A 15,337-nucleotide genomic window follows, 5' to 3' on the forward strand; every position below is an offset into this window, starting at 1 on the left:
CAACAGTACTGCGTCATGGCCCTGAAAGATCATTCTGAATAAAAAAAAAAAGAAAAATTCTTACCTCAATGAAGTCGTCGGATAACGCATATACAGGGTGAGTCACCTAACATTACCGCTGGATGTATTTCGTAAACCACATCAAATACAGTACGCCAGAGATTGCAATTGTGTGCAGCAAATGATGGCCACCACATTGAACATTTATTGGCCTGACATGTCGGGACACACTCCATTCCACTCCGTAATTGAAAACGGAAACCACGTGTGTACGTGTACCTCACCCCCTCATGGTAATGTACATGTGCGTCAGTGAAAAAGACCAATAAAAAGGTGTTAGCATGTGGACGTTATGTGCTGTTCCAGTCTCTTCTGTACCTAAGGTCCATCACCGTTCCCTTTGGATCCCTACGTAATTAGGTGCTCTCCGATACACACGATCGAACAGCGGAGGAGTGGTACTCAAGCGTCAACTTTAGGTTACAATATCTCCGGATGTAATTAACATTTTACAATGCAACAAACGGCACTGATTACGTATTTGTTTATACGTTCAGATGTGCTAACAAAACTAACGGAGTTCCTTTTAAAGAAACGTAGGTTTGTGTTAAAAACCTACTTCTGTGCATTTTTGTATGGTTTGTATTAACCAATTACACTAGCCCCTCTCCTCACGTTCGGTCTGTGGAATCGATTAGTCAGTATTTGATGTGGTTTACGAAGTATATCCAGCGGTAACGTTAGGTGATTCACCCTGTATATCTGCTCTTACAATAAATTTTTCTGGCACAGCCCTGTGCAATGCTTGCCGATAGATTTGTCATTTATGAAAGGAAACAACTGATTTTTCTTTTGCAATAATCGGGATGATCATGGATTGGAGAAATTAATAAATTCTTTAAATTGAAATGAATGGTTGTTAAAAGTTACTTTTTATGAGAAAGATTATTATTAGGAGATTTTTGAAACATTTACATGGGACTTGAGATAACAGTACTAGATATGCGCGAGGCTGCTTTTTACCTTATACAATAATACTCAGGCTCCGGCATCGCTGCACCGCGACCGGCCGAGCCAACACGATACACCAGACCAGACCAGAGCAGGCTGCTCGCTAGCAACAACTTACTGCTACAGCTACACAGTTCCTACTGCAGTCAACACAGCTCTCTGGTCAGAGATTCTCTTGTACCTTGCATATCGCAGGCAGCGCATGAGCAATACATCGAAATTACATCTGCTCGGACCTCTTACAAAGTGGTAACAGCGCACGGCGGCGCGGATGGTCACCCATCCAAGTGCCGACCACGCCCGGCAGCGCTTAACTTCGGTGATCCCACGGGAACCGGTGTAGCCACTGCGGCAAGGATGAGGATGAGGAAGAGGAAGAGATGAAAAAGGCGGAGGAGCATAAAAAAGGAGGACAATAAAAAAGAGGAGGAGGAGGAGGAGAAGGGGGAGGAGGAGAAGGAGGATAATAAAGGAGAGGAGGAGGAGGAGGATAAAAAAGAAGAGGATAGAGATAATTTTGTAAGAAACCTCAGAACATACTCGTACGGCTTTCTCCTCTACTCCTGCTGCAATTTCTTTTCCTCCCACTCCTATTCATAACCGCCACCATCACCACCACCGCCACCCTCCATACTAGACTGACCTCGAAGCAAGCTGTCGCAGTTGAACTCTGAGGACGGCAACGAGTGGTAGCTGCTGGAAGCGCACAGCAAACCAGCTTGACGTCCTCTCCCGTGGCGGAGTGGTGCGATGCTGGTGGTCAGGTAGGCTCGGTGGGCTCGCTTCGTCACCGCCGGACGATGCCGCCTGCGAGGTTCCTGCAGAACTACTGTGCCACGTGTACAGTAAGGACGCCCACGCACCGGCGCCGTGATGCGTTTCGCAGGCAGCGCGGGGTCTGGGACCTCTGGCGGCGCGCCGTGCGGCGATCCCCGTGGGAAGACAATCACACGCACATGCGTGCCTGCCGCTTTTTGCGCCCGCCTCGCTGCTCGGCTCGCCTGCCGCTGTACTGTGCTGTGCTGTGCTCACCGCTCCTCACACGTGTGGCCATGACACGCGTCACCCGCGAACACCTTCTGCTTCCACTGCTGCTCCTCCAGTCACGACGCATCCCCAGCTAGCGGTCGGCATGTCGCCCTTTCAAGCTCGTCTCTCTCTCTCTCTCTCTCTCTCTCTCTCTCTCTCTCTCTCTCTCGCACACCCACACGCGCGCGTGGCCACACACACACACACACACACACACACACAGAGCTTCCTTGCGAGTGTGTATCCTGCTCGAAGGGAACGTCTATTTTCGCTATTACCCCACGCGCTGTCACCTGTAGCAAATGTATTCTTATAGCACTTTTCCTTTGCGATTCCTATTCTCGCGAAATTAATACACGCATGGCGTCCTGGAGAACACCTTTGCCAGCCAAGGCAGAGGAAAGGAAAAAGAGAAGGAGGAGGATGATGAGGAAGAGGAAGAGATGAAAAAGGCGGAGGAGCATAAAAAAGGAGGACAATAAAAAAGAGGAGGAGGAGGAGGAGGAGGAGATGGGGGAGGAGGAGAAGGAGGATAAAAAAGAAGAGGAGGTTAAAGAAGAGGAAGAGGAGGTTAAAGAAGAGGAAGAGGAGGATAAAGAAGAGGAAGAGGAGGATAAAGAAGAGGAGGATAAAAAAGAGGAGGATAAAAAAGAGGAGGAGGAGCATAAAAAAGAGGTGGAGGAGGATAAAAAGAGGTGGAGGAGGATAAAAAAAGAGGTGGAGGAAGAGGATAAAAGAGAGGACGACAAAAAAGAGGAGGAGGATAAAAAAGAGGATAAAAAAAGAGGAGGAGGAGGATAAAAAAGAGGTGGAGGAGCATAAAAAAGAGGAGGAGGAAGATAAAAAAGAGGAGGAGGAAGATAAAAAAGAGCAGGAGGAAGATAAAAAGAGGAGGAGGATAAAAAGGTTGACAAGGAAAAGTAGAAAAATGATGATGAGCAGGAGGAGGAGGAGTCGGGAGAGGAAGAGGTGGAGGAGGAGAAAGAAGAGGATGAGGAGGAAGAGTAGAAAAAAGAGGAGAAAAAAGGAGGAAGAGGAGGAAGAAAAAGGATGTGTAATGACAAGGAGAAGAAGAAAAATAATAATGAGGAGGAGGAAGAGGAGAAGAAGGGGAGGGGGAGGGAGGCAAGAGAAAAAGAGGAGGAGAATGAGCAAAAGAACAGGAGGTTTAGGAGGACGATGCAGAAAAAGGGGGAGAAGTGGAGGAAGAAGAAAAAAGATGAGGCAGTAGAAGATGATAAAAGAAGAGGAGAAGAAGGCGAAGTAGAAAAAGGAGGAGCAGTAAAGGAGAAGAAGGAAAAAAGAAGTAAGAGGAGCACAAGAAAAAGTAGAAGAAAGAAGAGAGGGGAGAAGGAGAAATAAAAGGAGAAGAAAATTGAGCATGAGCACGATGTGGTGGAGGAGGCATGTGAGGAAAGAGCGGATGGGGACGGTTGGACAGAGACATGGATCCCATCTCTTTGGTGTACCTTAACTACAGAGCCCCATCAGCAGTTCAGGGCGTAACCAGCAACATACGGAACAGCCGGTGTAATTTCACGATGACGTGACTACTTTGCAACAATGCTATGGTGCGTTAATCGAACCTCTCTTTGTTGCCGATCTGCGTGTGGTACCTCGCGAAATAATCAATTGCCTCTTTTCACTGGGACCGGTGTCGGAACATGCTGCCACGATCTGGAAGTGTACGTGTTTGACACGAACATATCAGTGGCCATCGCGTAAGAGGAGGTGCGTGCTGACGTCACTGGCAGGTGCGTGTGCGCGCACGCGAACGGAACCATACGCGGCTAGCCGTCGTGTGCGTAAGCAGAGAAGCTGCTGCCGTGGGTGCAGCGGAGCTAAGCCGAGCCACGCGTGGTCATATACGGTGCAACTCAACACCTGTGGCTGTTCTCGTGGCAGCTTGAACAGGGTGCACCCGACTACTGAAGAAACGTCGCTCGTTAGTGAAACACGCAACGAGTGTCTAACGTGTGGTGTGAAAAAATGTACTGTCCGGTAGGCAAAAAAGAAAGTATCAAAGAAAAGTTTCACAACAGTAGTCGCGCTAACTGAAATAAATTTATCGCTGTTTTGGTTTTGAGCTTCGGTAAAATTACGCTGAATCCATCGAGAACATATTTTTCATAGCGAAATGTCCGTACCAAAGCTAAACATATTACATATTTCTACCAAACCGCCAACTCTGGATTTTGTAAAAAATCGAACTTCCATGTGTTAAATGCCAGTTCTCGAAGAATCGTATAATTTTGCAGATACATTCAGTGATGCGTGAGGATGTTGACTGCAAAATGTGTTGCAAATGGAGCAAGTACACAGTAAAGAAGTGATAAATTAAAAAGTCATGCCTGGTGCAAAGGTTTTAGTGCATGGACAACAAAAATGCGTTTAACGAGAAATATCTGTCATGGCATTATTCTATGGTGGGGTGGTACTGAGAAAAATTTCTAAAAATGTTTGGAATTACATGCAAGTTAGTTCGCAGTTGCTAAAGCCTACCATTCTCAATACTACACAACCGGCCATTAAAATTGCTACACCAAGAAGAAATGCAGATGATAAATGGGTATTCATTGGACAAATATATTATACTAGAACTGACATGTGATTGCATTTTGACGCAATTTGGGTGCACAGATCCTGAGAAATCAGTACCCAGAACAGCCACCTCTGGCCGTAATAAAGGCTTTGATACGCCAGGGCATTGAGACAAACATAGCTTGGATGGAGTGTATAGGTACAGCTGCCCGTGCAGCTTCAACACGATACCGCAGTTCATCAAGAGTACTGACTGGCCTATTGTCACGAGACACTGCTCGGTCACCATTGCCCAGACAATTTCAATTGGTGAGCGATCTGGAGAATGTGTTGGACAGGGCAGCAGTGGAAGATTTTGTGTTTCCAGAAAGGCCCGTACAGGACCTGCAACATGCGGTCGTGCATTATCCTGCTGGAATGTAGGGTTTCGCAGGGATCGAATGAAGGGTAGAGCCACGGGTCGTAACAAATCTGAAATGTAACGTCCACTGGTCAAAGTGCCGTCATTCCGAACGATAGGTGACCGAGACGTGTAACCAGTGGCACCCCATACCATCACGCCGGGTAATACGCCAGTATGGCGATGACGAACACACGCTTCCAATGTGCGTCCACCGCGATGTCGCCAAACATGGATGCGACCATCATGATGCTGTAAACAGTACCTGGATTCATCCGAAAAAATGACTTTTTGCCATTCGTGCAACCAGGTACGTCGTTAAGCACACCATCGCAGACGCTCCTGTCTGTGATGCAGCGTCAAGGGTAACCGCAGCCACGGTCTCCTAGATGATAGTCCATGCTGCTGCAAACGCCGTCGAGCTGTTCGTGCAGATGGTTGTCGTCTTGCAAAACGTCCCAATCTGTTGACTCAGGTATCGAGACGTGGCTGCACAATCCGTTACAGCCATGCGGATAAGATGCCTGTCATCTCGACTGCTAGTGATACGACGCCGTTGGGATCGAGCACGGCGTTCCGTATTACCCTCCTAAACCCACCGATTCCATATTCTGCTAACAGTGATTGGATCTCGACCAACGCAAGCAGCCATGTCGCGATACGATAAACCGCAATCGCGATAGGCTACAATCCGACCTTTATCAAAGTCGGAGACGTGATTGTACGCATTTTTGTGTATGAGAAATGGGTTGGAAACTTTCCTCATGTCAGCACGTTGTAGGTGTCACCACCGGCGCCAACCTTGTGTGAATGCTCTGAAAAGCCCATCATTTGCATATCACAGCATCTCCTTCCTGTTGGTTAAATTTCGCGTCTGCAGCACGTCATCTTCGTGGTGGAGCAATTTTAATGGCCAGTAGTGAAGGTGAATGTTGTGGTGATAATTTGCGCGCCTTCACTTATGCTGCTTGACGAGATGTTCAAAAATGGTTCAAATTGCTCTGAGCGCTATGGGACTTAACTTCTGTGGTCATCAGTCCCCTAGAACTTAGACCTACTTAAACCTAAATAACCTAAGGAAATCACACACATCCATGCCCGAGGCAGGATTCGAACCTGCGACCGTAGCAGTCCCGCGGTTCCGGACTGCGCGCCTAGAACCACTAGAGCACCGCGGCCGTCTGACGAGATGTAATACAAAGTTTATGGCTATGGAAACGCAGAAACCACGACACAGTATCATGTCTAAACTCGTAGGCGTTCAAAAAAGGATCCACTCGTGTCGAAGAGGATGAAGAGTCGAATGCTTCGAATGGCTCTGAGCACTATGGGACTTAACATCTGAGGTCATCAGTCCCCTAGAACTTAGAACTACTTAAACCTAACTAACCTAAGGACATCATACACATCCATGCCCGAGGCAGGATTCGAACCTGTGACCGTAGCAGCAGCGCGGTTCCCGACTGAAGCGCCTAGAACCGCTCGGCCACAATGGCCGTCAAGGATGAAGACATGTGCTGTAGCGAAAACAGTGTGGTCAGCTCAGAGGGAGCTGCCGGTTTACAGATCGAGACATTCGACGTGTATCGATATAGCTACTTCTGTCGGTCGCAGCGTAAAAAGTGTTAGGTAGAACGATTAGTGTGAGCTTTGCCCCTCCAGCACAAAGAGAGGCGACTGCAAAGCAGAGACGCGGTGCGGCGGACAAACTCGACGTGGAACGACTTCGCGCTCGGAGACAGGCGGGCCTGCAGGAAGATGGCGTCATAGGGCAAAGTGCCGACGGGCGCAGGAATGTAAATAGAACGCACGCGTTTATAGCGCGAATGTGCGCCGTGTCGCGTCGCCGTGTTTGTTTCGGTAAATAAACACGCCGGAGCAAGTGTCCCTGCAACTAGGGGGAGTGGGGGAGGGAGAAAAAGAAACGAAAGGTCGCCTACGACCGGACACAGACTTCCTGACTGCCGGCGGGCGAATGGCGCGTGCGGCCGGCAGTAAAACTACTGTAAAACTGCAGGATGTTGTCTGCTAACTTCCGTCCCGCGGCCGGCAAGTAGCTGCGTCACAGAGGACCTGTCAGGCTCTGGGTCGGGCGAGCAGGTTAAAAAGGCTGTGCGGCCGCTTTCTACGTCTCCATCGAAATATACTCTGCTCAGGCAAAACCACTGGGACATCCGCCCAGCGCGCCACTGAATACTTCATGGTGCAGTTATTGATACGTGACGCAGTGAAACTCCGTCCGCACAGGCCTTGGAAGGCCCAACGGTACCGACCGGCCGCCGGGTCATCCTCTCAGCCCAGGTGTGTCACTGGATGCGGATACGGAGGCGCATGTGGTCAGCATCTACATCTACATTTATACTCCGCAAGCCGCCCAACGGTGTGTGGCGGAAGCACTTGTAAGATGGCAAGAACTATGCCCATTACGTGAAGTCATTAAAGATCACCTAACTCACGTTGAGCAAACAGCAGGGCTGAACAAAAAGGACTGACAAGGCACAATGCATCTTGTAGAAGGCATAGTACGGACGTGTTGGAATAATTAATGTCGGGTGATGGTTTTAAAGTAATTCACACGACATGAGAACTTGGTGGAAACGGGTCGATTTAGTTTATCCCAGGGAAGTATTCGAGTTGACCGTAGCCAATGGAGAGGCGTTTACAGACGTTAAAGTAACCTCTGGCGTGCCACAGGGGAGTGTTATGGGACCATTGCTTTTCACAGTATATAAAATGACCTAGTAGATAGTGTCGGAAGTTCCATGCGGCTTTTCGCGGATGATGCTGTAGTATACAGAGAAGTTGCAGCTTTAGAAAATTGTAGCGAAATGCAGGAAGATCTGCAGCGGATAGGCACTTGGTGCAGGGAGTGGCTACTGACCCTTAACATAAACAAATGTAATGTATTGCGAATACATAGAAAGCAGGATCCTTTATTGTATGGTTATATGATAGCGGAACAAACACTGGTAACAGTTACTTCTGTAAAATATCTGGGAGTATGCGTGCGGAACGATTTGAAGTGGAATGATCATATAAAATGGGAGAGTCCTTAGAAAATGTAGTCCATCAACAAAGGAGGTGGCTTACAAAACACTCGTTCGATCTATACTTGAGTATTGCTCATCAGCCGGCCGAAGTGGCCGCGCGGTTCTGGCGCTGCAGTCTGGAACCGCGAGACCGCTACGGTCGCAGGTTCGAATCTTGCCTCGGGCATGGATGTGTGTGATGTCCTTAGGTTAGTTAGGTTTAACTAGTTCTAAGTTCTAGGGGACTAATGACCTCAGCAGTTGAGTCCCATAGTGCTCAGAGCCATTTGAACCATATTGCTCATCAGTGTGGGATCCGTACCAGATCGGGTTGACGGAGGAGATAGAGAAGATCCAAAGAACAGCGGCGCGTTTCGTCACAGGGTTATTTGGTAACCGTGATAGCGTTACGGAGATGTTTAATAAACTCAAGTGGCAGACTCTGCAAGAGAGGCGCTCTGCATCGCGGTGTAGCTTGCTCGCCAGGTTTCGAGAAGGTGCGTTTCTGGATGAGGTATCGAATATATTGCTTCCCCCTACTTATACCTCCCAAGGAGGTCACGAATGTAAAATTAGAGAGATTAGAGCGCGCAGGGAGGCTTTCAGACAGTCGTTCTTCCCGCGAACCATACGCGAATGGAACAGGAAAGAGACGTAATGACAGTGGCACGTAAATTGCCCTCCGCCACACACCCTTGGGTGGCTTGCGGAGTATAAATGTAGATGTAGATGTAGCCACCGGGGGAGCGGTGAAGGGAAGCGACAATAGGCAGCTTAGCGCGGCCCAAGCTATGAGAAAGCGGTAACGGTGCGCGGCCTCCAGCCGCCTTAAGATGAGTGACAGTGAGTGGGTGGTTGGCCCCGACTCCATGCTGGTGTACCGGGAAACAGACGGAGAACTTGTACGCCTGTTGATAAATGTCCGTCGTCCCGTTTTCAGGGAAACTTGCGAGAAAGCCGCGCAAAGCTACGGTGGAGCAGTCAACAGAGGTCGAAATATGCGTGTTCGTGACTATAGCAACTTCACGCTGAATTCACAGTCCGCAGAGTCTGACGTAAATCAGGTGAAGAGCGACAGAATGAAATACGCCGGCCTCCGATGGGAACGTAGGACTGAGGAATTTGAAGTACTCTCCTGGGAGTCAGAATTCCGGAAAAATTGGTGTTTTGTGGAGATGCTAGCCTTGATGGATGGCCTGGGAGGAGCCAAATAGCAGAAGTTGAGAGGAAGGGAAATTTTGTGGGAATTTGTTCACTTCCCAGAGCAGGCATTGGTCGGCGCTGGGAAGCGACGCATAATTAACGCGACTTGCGCAGCAATTGGCGTAAGTGATTTTGCTGGAGGGGAACCTGAGGAGAAGAGCGGACTGTGAGAAGTTTCAGTAGAGGTCTTCCGTTCCCAGTTTGCCTAGAGTGTGGACGTGGCGTTCTTTACTCAGCTTGCCTGAGAAAGAGTGAGCACCTAGAAAATGGAATGATTGAGCTTTGTTGATGGACTACATTTTCTAAGGACTCTCCCAATGAATCTCAACCTGGCACCCGCCTTACCAACAATTAATTTTATATGATCATTCCACTTCAAATCGTTCCGCACGCATACTCCCAGATATTTTACAGAAGTAACTGTTACCAGTGTTTGTTCCGCTATCATATAACCATACAATAAAGAATCCTGCTTTCTATGTATTCGCAATACATTACATTTGTCTATGTTAAGGGTCAGTAGCCACTCCCTGCACCAAGTGCCTATCCGCTGCAGATCTTCCTGCATTTCACTACAATTTTCTAATGCTGAAACTTCTCTGTATACTACAGCATCATCCGCGAACAGCCGCATGGAACTTCCGACACTATCTACTATGTCATATATATATATATATGTGTGTGTGTGTGTGTGTGTGTGTGTGTGTGTGTGTGTGTGTGTGTGTGTGTGTGTGGAATGATAATTAAATGGACACCCTAGCTGCAAACAGGCACTGATATATTTATTTGGGAACATGTTGAAAATGTGTGCCCCGACTGGGACTCTAACCAGGAATCTCCTGCTTACATGGCAGACACTTTATCCATCGGGGCCACCGAGGGCACAGAGGATAATGCCCCGGCAGGGACTTATCCCTTGCACGCTCCCCGTGAGACCCACATTCCCAACATGTCCACACCACTCCATTCGTAGTGCGCCTAATAGATGTTTGCCCATCATATCACTACTCGTGGCAGATTAATCTACCAAATCCCGTAAGAGTTTGGGCATAGCGTGTGCGTTCGCACAAGAAGGTCAATGGCCGGGAAGCCATATTTTAACTATATAGGAAGGTAGTATCTGTTCCCGAAAGAACAGTTACCGTTGATAACTACGCAGCTTTCGTTAGAATGAAATGATAATTAAGTGGACACCCTAGCTGCAAACAGGCGTTGATATACATTTTATTTTCAATATGTCCCCAATGAAGTATATCAACGTCTGTTTGCAGCTAGGGTGTCCACTTAATTATCATTTCATTCTAACGAAAGCTGCATAGTTATCAACGGTAACTGTTCTTTCGGGAACAGACACTACCATTATATATATATATATATATATATATATATATATATATATATATATTGAACTGTAACACGCAGGTTGTGATACAAAATTCAATATGGTAACTCCCAAGCACCTCACATCGAATGCTAACCAAAGTTCCTGTTGTCTTCGATACTGCGTGTTACGTCAAAATGATGTGCGTGCGTAGAATCTTGTGACGCGATTGTTATCCGCGGCCGTTTCACGACCCCTAGCAATTTCCCGGTCCAGACGAAACTTTCCCACATTGCTCAGACGTCTAATACAGTCTGCACAGAATCTGACGAACAGTCCGACAAAAATCAGAGCTACAGGTTCGTGCGCGCTAGCAGCAAGACACTGTGAGTGAGTGGCAGAGGGTACTTACGACTGTGGCGTTGGGCGAATGCAGGAGCTCGTGCTTCTCCAGCTGGTCCCTGGTGGCGAAGGTGACGCTGCACTGGGGGCAGGGGTAGGCGCCGCCGGGCGTCGGCGTCGGGGGCGAGATGGCGCCGGGGGCGGCGGGGGCCGCGCTCCTGGGGTGCTCCGCCTCCACGTGCTCGCGCAGCGCCTGGAAGCCCGGGTAGGCCTTGCGGCACTGCGGGCACTCGATGTGGAAGAAGTCGGCGGGGGCGGCGCCGGAGGCGGGCAGCGGGGGCGACGTCGCGTCCGCGGGGGCCGCGGAGGCGGAGGGCGCCGCGGCTGACGCGGAGGTGGCGGCCAACAGCTCCGACTCCTTCGCCGTCGGGGCCGCCGGTAAGGGGACTGTAGAGAGACAGAAAGAACGACAGGTGTTAGCTAGCGGCTAGCGCGTGGTAACGCCTCCAGGGGCAGCAGGTGCGTCCTGGACCAAGACAAGGCACACATCTGCAGTGTATTACAAAATAGTGCAAGATCGTAATTGCATCTTATCTAACAGCTTCCTGGGCAACAATTTTCCGATGTTTCAGTGCCGTTGTAACAACCCACGCATCACTTATCTGGTTTTGGCGTGTGTTCACTCCAGCTAATTGACTAACAGATCAACAGACACTACAAAAATGCCGCAATATCGGATAACGCAAAGAAAGTATTAAGGCCCTGTGACTCCTGATCGAACTGCGGCGGCAGTGTTGACATTAATTGATTCAGAATTGATCACTTTTAATTAAAAATGGGCGCACATTGATGTTATATTCAGCTCTTCAACACCAGATGCAAATGTTGAACATAAAATTAACTAAGAAAGTGACTTGGGATTTCAACTACTTGATTGAAACCAGATGCAGTCGATTAGCACAAATTTATTTCAACTCACGACCTTCAGTCATCACATTACATGACTCTCCTAACAGGCAGTGGTAATCAATTGCGTTTGCATGGAGTAAAGCGCGATAAATCAAAAGTAATTCCTATGGACTGACCCAGGCGTAATGCCAAGTGCGAGAAGAATTCTGCAATACACGGCCCATGAAATCCTCGTGGAAACTTTGCCGACGAGATCCAACTAATTAATCAGTGGCCGGAGCGGTCGCAATATCACCGAATACAGCGTGGCGGAGCGGCGTCGTTGTGTGGACGTCGGCCGCCCTAGTGGTGCTGCAAGGCTGCGCTCGTCTATTCACTCCTAGCTATCTTGCTCAGTACATAGCTGAACCAAAACTTTCTATCTCCATCGTTCCATTTGCTAAGTCCTAAACTGCAGAGATGCTCTCTCTCTCTCAGGCAAGCTGAGTAAAGAACGCCACGTCCGCACTCTAGGCAAGCTGGGAATGAAAGACTACCACAGAGACTTCTTCCAGTCCGCTCTTCACCTCGGTTTCCCCTACAGCAAAATCACTTACGCCAATTGCTGCGCAAGTCGCGTTAATTATGCGTCGCTTCCCAGCGCCGACCAATGCCTGCTCTGGGAAGTGAACAAATTCCCACAAAATTCCCCTTCCTCTCAACTTCTGCTATTTGGCTCCTCCCAGGCCATCCATCAAGGCTAGCATCTACGCAGAACACCAATTTTTCCGGAATTCTGACTCCCAGGAGAGTACTTCAAATTCCTCGGTCCTACGTTCCCATCGGAGGCTGGTGTATTTCATTCTGTCGCTCTTCACCTGATTTACTTCATACTCTGCGGACCGTGAATTCAGCGTGAAGTTGCTATAGTCACGAACACGCATATTTTGACCTCTGTTGACCGCTTCCACCATAGCTTTGCGCGGCTTACTCACATGTTTCCCTGAAAACGGGATGACTGACATTTATCAACAGGCATACAAGTTCTCCGTCTGCTTCCCGGTACACCAGCATGGGGTCAACCACCCCCTCACTGTCACTCATCTTAAGGCAGCTGCAGGCCACACCCCGTTACCGCTTTCTCAGAGCTTGAGCCGCCCTAAGCTGCCTATTGTCGCTTCCGTTCGCCGCTCTCCAGCCAGCCATGTTCAACTCTGTATACTTCCCTGGGATAAACTAGCCTCCAGTAAATCATCACGTTTCGACAAAGTTTTCATGTCGTGTGAATTACTTTAAAACCATCACCCGACAATTATTCCAATACGTCCATACTATTCCCTCTACAAGATGCATTGTGCCTTGTCAGTCATTTTTTGTTCAGCCCTGCTGTTCGCTCAACGTCCGTTAGGTGATCTTTAATGACTTCATGTAAGGGGCATAGTTCTTGCCATCTTACACCGTCAGCCAGTGCAACACAAGCCCTTCGCGGGCGACAATGGTCACAGGACAAAAAGGTTCTCTGGCTCGCTGCTCATACACATCTCAACTAAAATGTGTGTTTCTTCCCTTAAAAGATAGCAGCACTAGCTAGCTACGTTTCTTGTGCAACTTTTCTGTAGGCAACGTATGTGTTGTTGCACCAGTACTGCTTATCTGACTCGTCTTTTAGTCGAGGCAGGATAGTAGTGGTCCAACTTTCATCTGCTCATCTGTTATTGTAATCATTTCAATGTTGGTGAGGAGTTTTTGTTGATGTTTCAATTTTTTCAGACCAAGGGTTCACAAACTTTCACTTCAGTATTAAATCCTAACTAATAAAACAGAAATCATAACGAAATTAGAAAAAAATAGCAAAAAATGTCGAAAGAGACGCCGTGTTATTAATAGTTTTTCGCGGAGGACTTATTTCCTGAAGAACAGTTTGGGAAGCAGTGCTTCAGACTTAGGTACACAACAAGAAATTCCCAGTTATTCATTTTGGTAAGAAAGGATTTCACACAGGCGTTAACATTGTTTCGTGTTCTGGGGTGACGTCGGCAAGAGCAAATTTAGGATGAAGTTTTGTTTATTTTGTTACCTACCCGTACTTACTCCTTTAAACAGAATCATTTCCCATTCAGATGACACACGTTTCCTGGGCCTAAAAGGCACCATGGCCCAAAACTACATCTCCAGGTTTGAAAAGTGCACATTTGTCCCAGTAAACAAAAAAGAGCTTCTTGAGTGGATACCAATGAACGAAAATCATGTTGACGCGGTAGGAGACGCATTCTTAGAACAGCTAGAGGAAAAGAAGGAGTGGCTATTTGACGTCCTCAAGTGACGGTAATGGAAGGATGTTGTGCAAAATAAATCTGCTCCAAAAGTCTAAAAAGAAACCTATTTTCTGTTCCTGAACTGGGCAGCTTTGTCTAATCAGTTTTGATACGATTTAAATTCTTTACACTTTTAAAATGATTGGCATCATAAACTATTTTTCTAGTTCATTTTATCTCTTTAAATTTTTGTTATTTAACCCAGTTTTTTCCTAAACAAAAGATTCAGTGAACTTTAAGAACACTCTGTTAAATATATAATCGTTTTTGGTCGGTTTAATTTGGGTTCAGTCCATTATTTAGTTTACTGTGAGCAGATTTGAACATTCGGGACGACGTCAGCCCAGGTAAAGGCGACAATGCCCCAATTTTTTCAAAAATTATTGCGCACATAAACAGTTTGTAAAATGTGATAACGCCATATTAATTTAATCACACCTGAGTGATATACGTGTTAAAAACTATAGGTCTACTAGCTCCTACTCAGATAATCAGAACCTAACATGTCAAGACGTAATAATGAGCCAACAATACCGCAGCTTATTGCACGAATTAATTGTCGACATTTACAGCGCTTCGGGAATGAGTTTTAAGTCTGTAGCGGAGTGCGAACTGATTTGAAACTGCCTGGCAAATTAAAGTGCCACAGAGTTTCATTTAAACTGCTGTCCTATTCATTAAGAAGTAATAACACAACAAGACAAGTATTCTTGTAAGGAACCGTGTAGGCCTGTATATCTCACGGCGCCCAAAATACCCGGGGTGTAATCCGGCAAATGCTGACTCCACCTTGGGATCAGGAGCTTGGGACAGCGGGTGGTCGATGAACTGTAGTAATACTGTACCAACAACCATTACTCTGATATTGTTTCATTAGGTAACCAGATTCGACGTTCCAATCGCGTCATCTTCTGGGCTGTGGTTCGAATGACACCAGTATCTCTCGTTCATGTACGACACAGTTGCTGTCACATGTGTGAAGAACACACATGATCATGAAGTTGAGATAGTTACGGAATCAGATACCGACATTGGCGGCTTTTCTTATACATGCAGGAGTGGTAATCGGTGCCAATCGTGCGACAAGTCTGAAGAAGGCGTAACTGAAATGTCGAAACTGGCTGCCTAATAAAACGGCTGTTGGTACACTATTATTGCATATTCATCGAGGGTTCAATAATATCAGCACTTAGCGACTTTCAACAAATTAAAACATTATTTCATACTTTTTCTACAATTTTTCATTAGTCTATTGCTG

The 15,337-nt window shown here is 47.4% G+C and overlaps 1 protein-coding gene across 1 annotated transcript in view; it reads right to left on the minus strand.

Moving 5' to 3' along the window:
• LOC126214972 (zinc finger protein 1) overlaps positions 1-14,934 on the minus strand; it is a 152,390-nt gene extending 137,456 nt beyond the window's left edge. Inside the window, exons 1-2 of the mRNA XM_049941605.1 lie at positions 14,823-14,934; positions 10,947-11,323 (exon numbers count right to left, since the gene is read on the minus strand). Of these exons, the coding sequence (XP_049797562.1) occupies positions 10,947-11,323; positions 14,823-14,934 (489 nt within the window). The remainder of the gene's footprint in view (positions 1-10,946; positions 11,324-14,822) is intronic.
• Between the last annotated feature and the right edge of the window lie 403 nt (positions 14,935-15,337).

Source organism: Schistocerca nitens, chromosome 12 (assembly GCF_023898315.1).
Source record: "Schistocerca nitens isolate TAMUIC-IGC-003100 chromosome 12, iqSchNite1.1, whole genome shotgun sequence".
Classification (NCBI taxonomy): Eukaryota; Metazoa; Arthropoda; class Insecta; order Orthoptera; family Acrididae; genus Schistocerca; species Schistocerca nitens.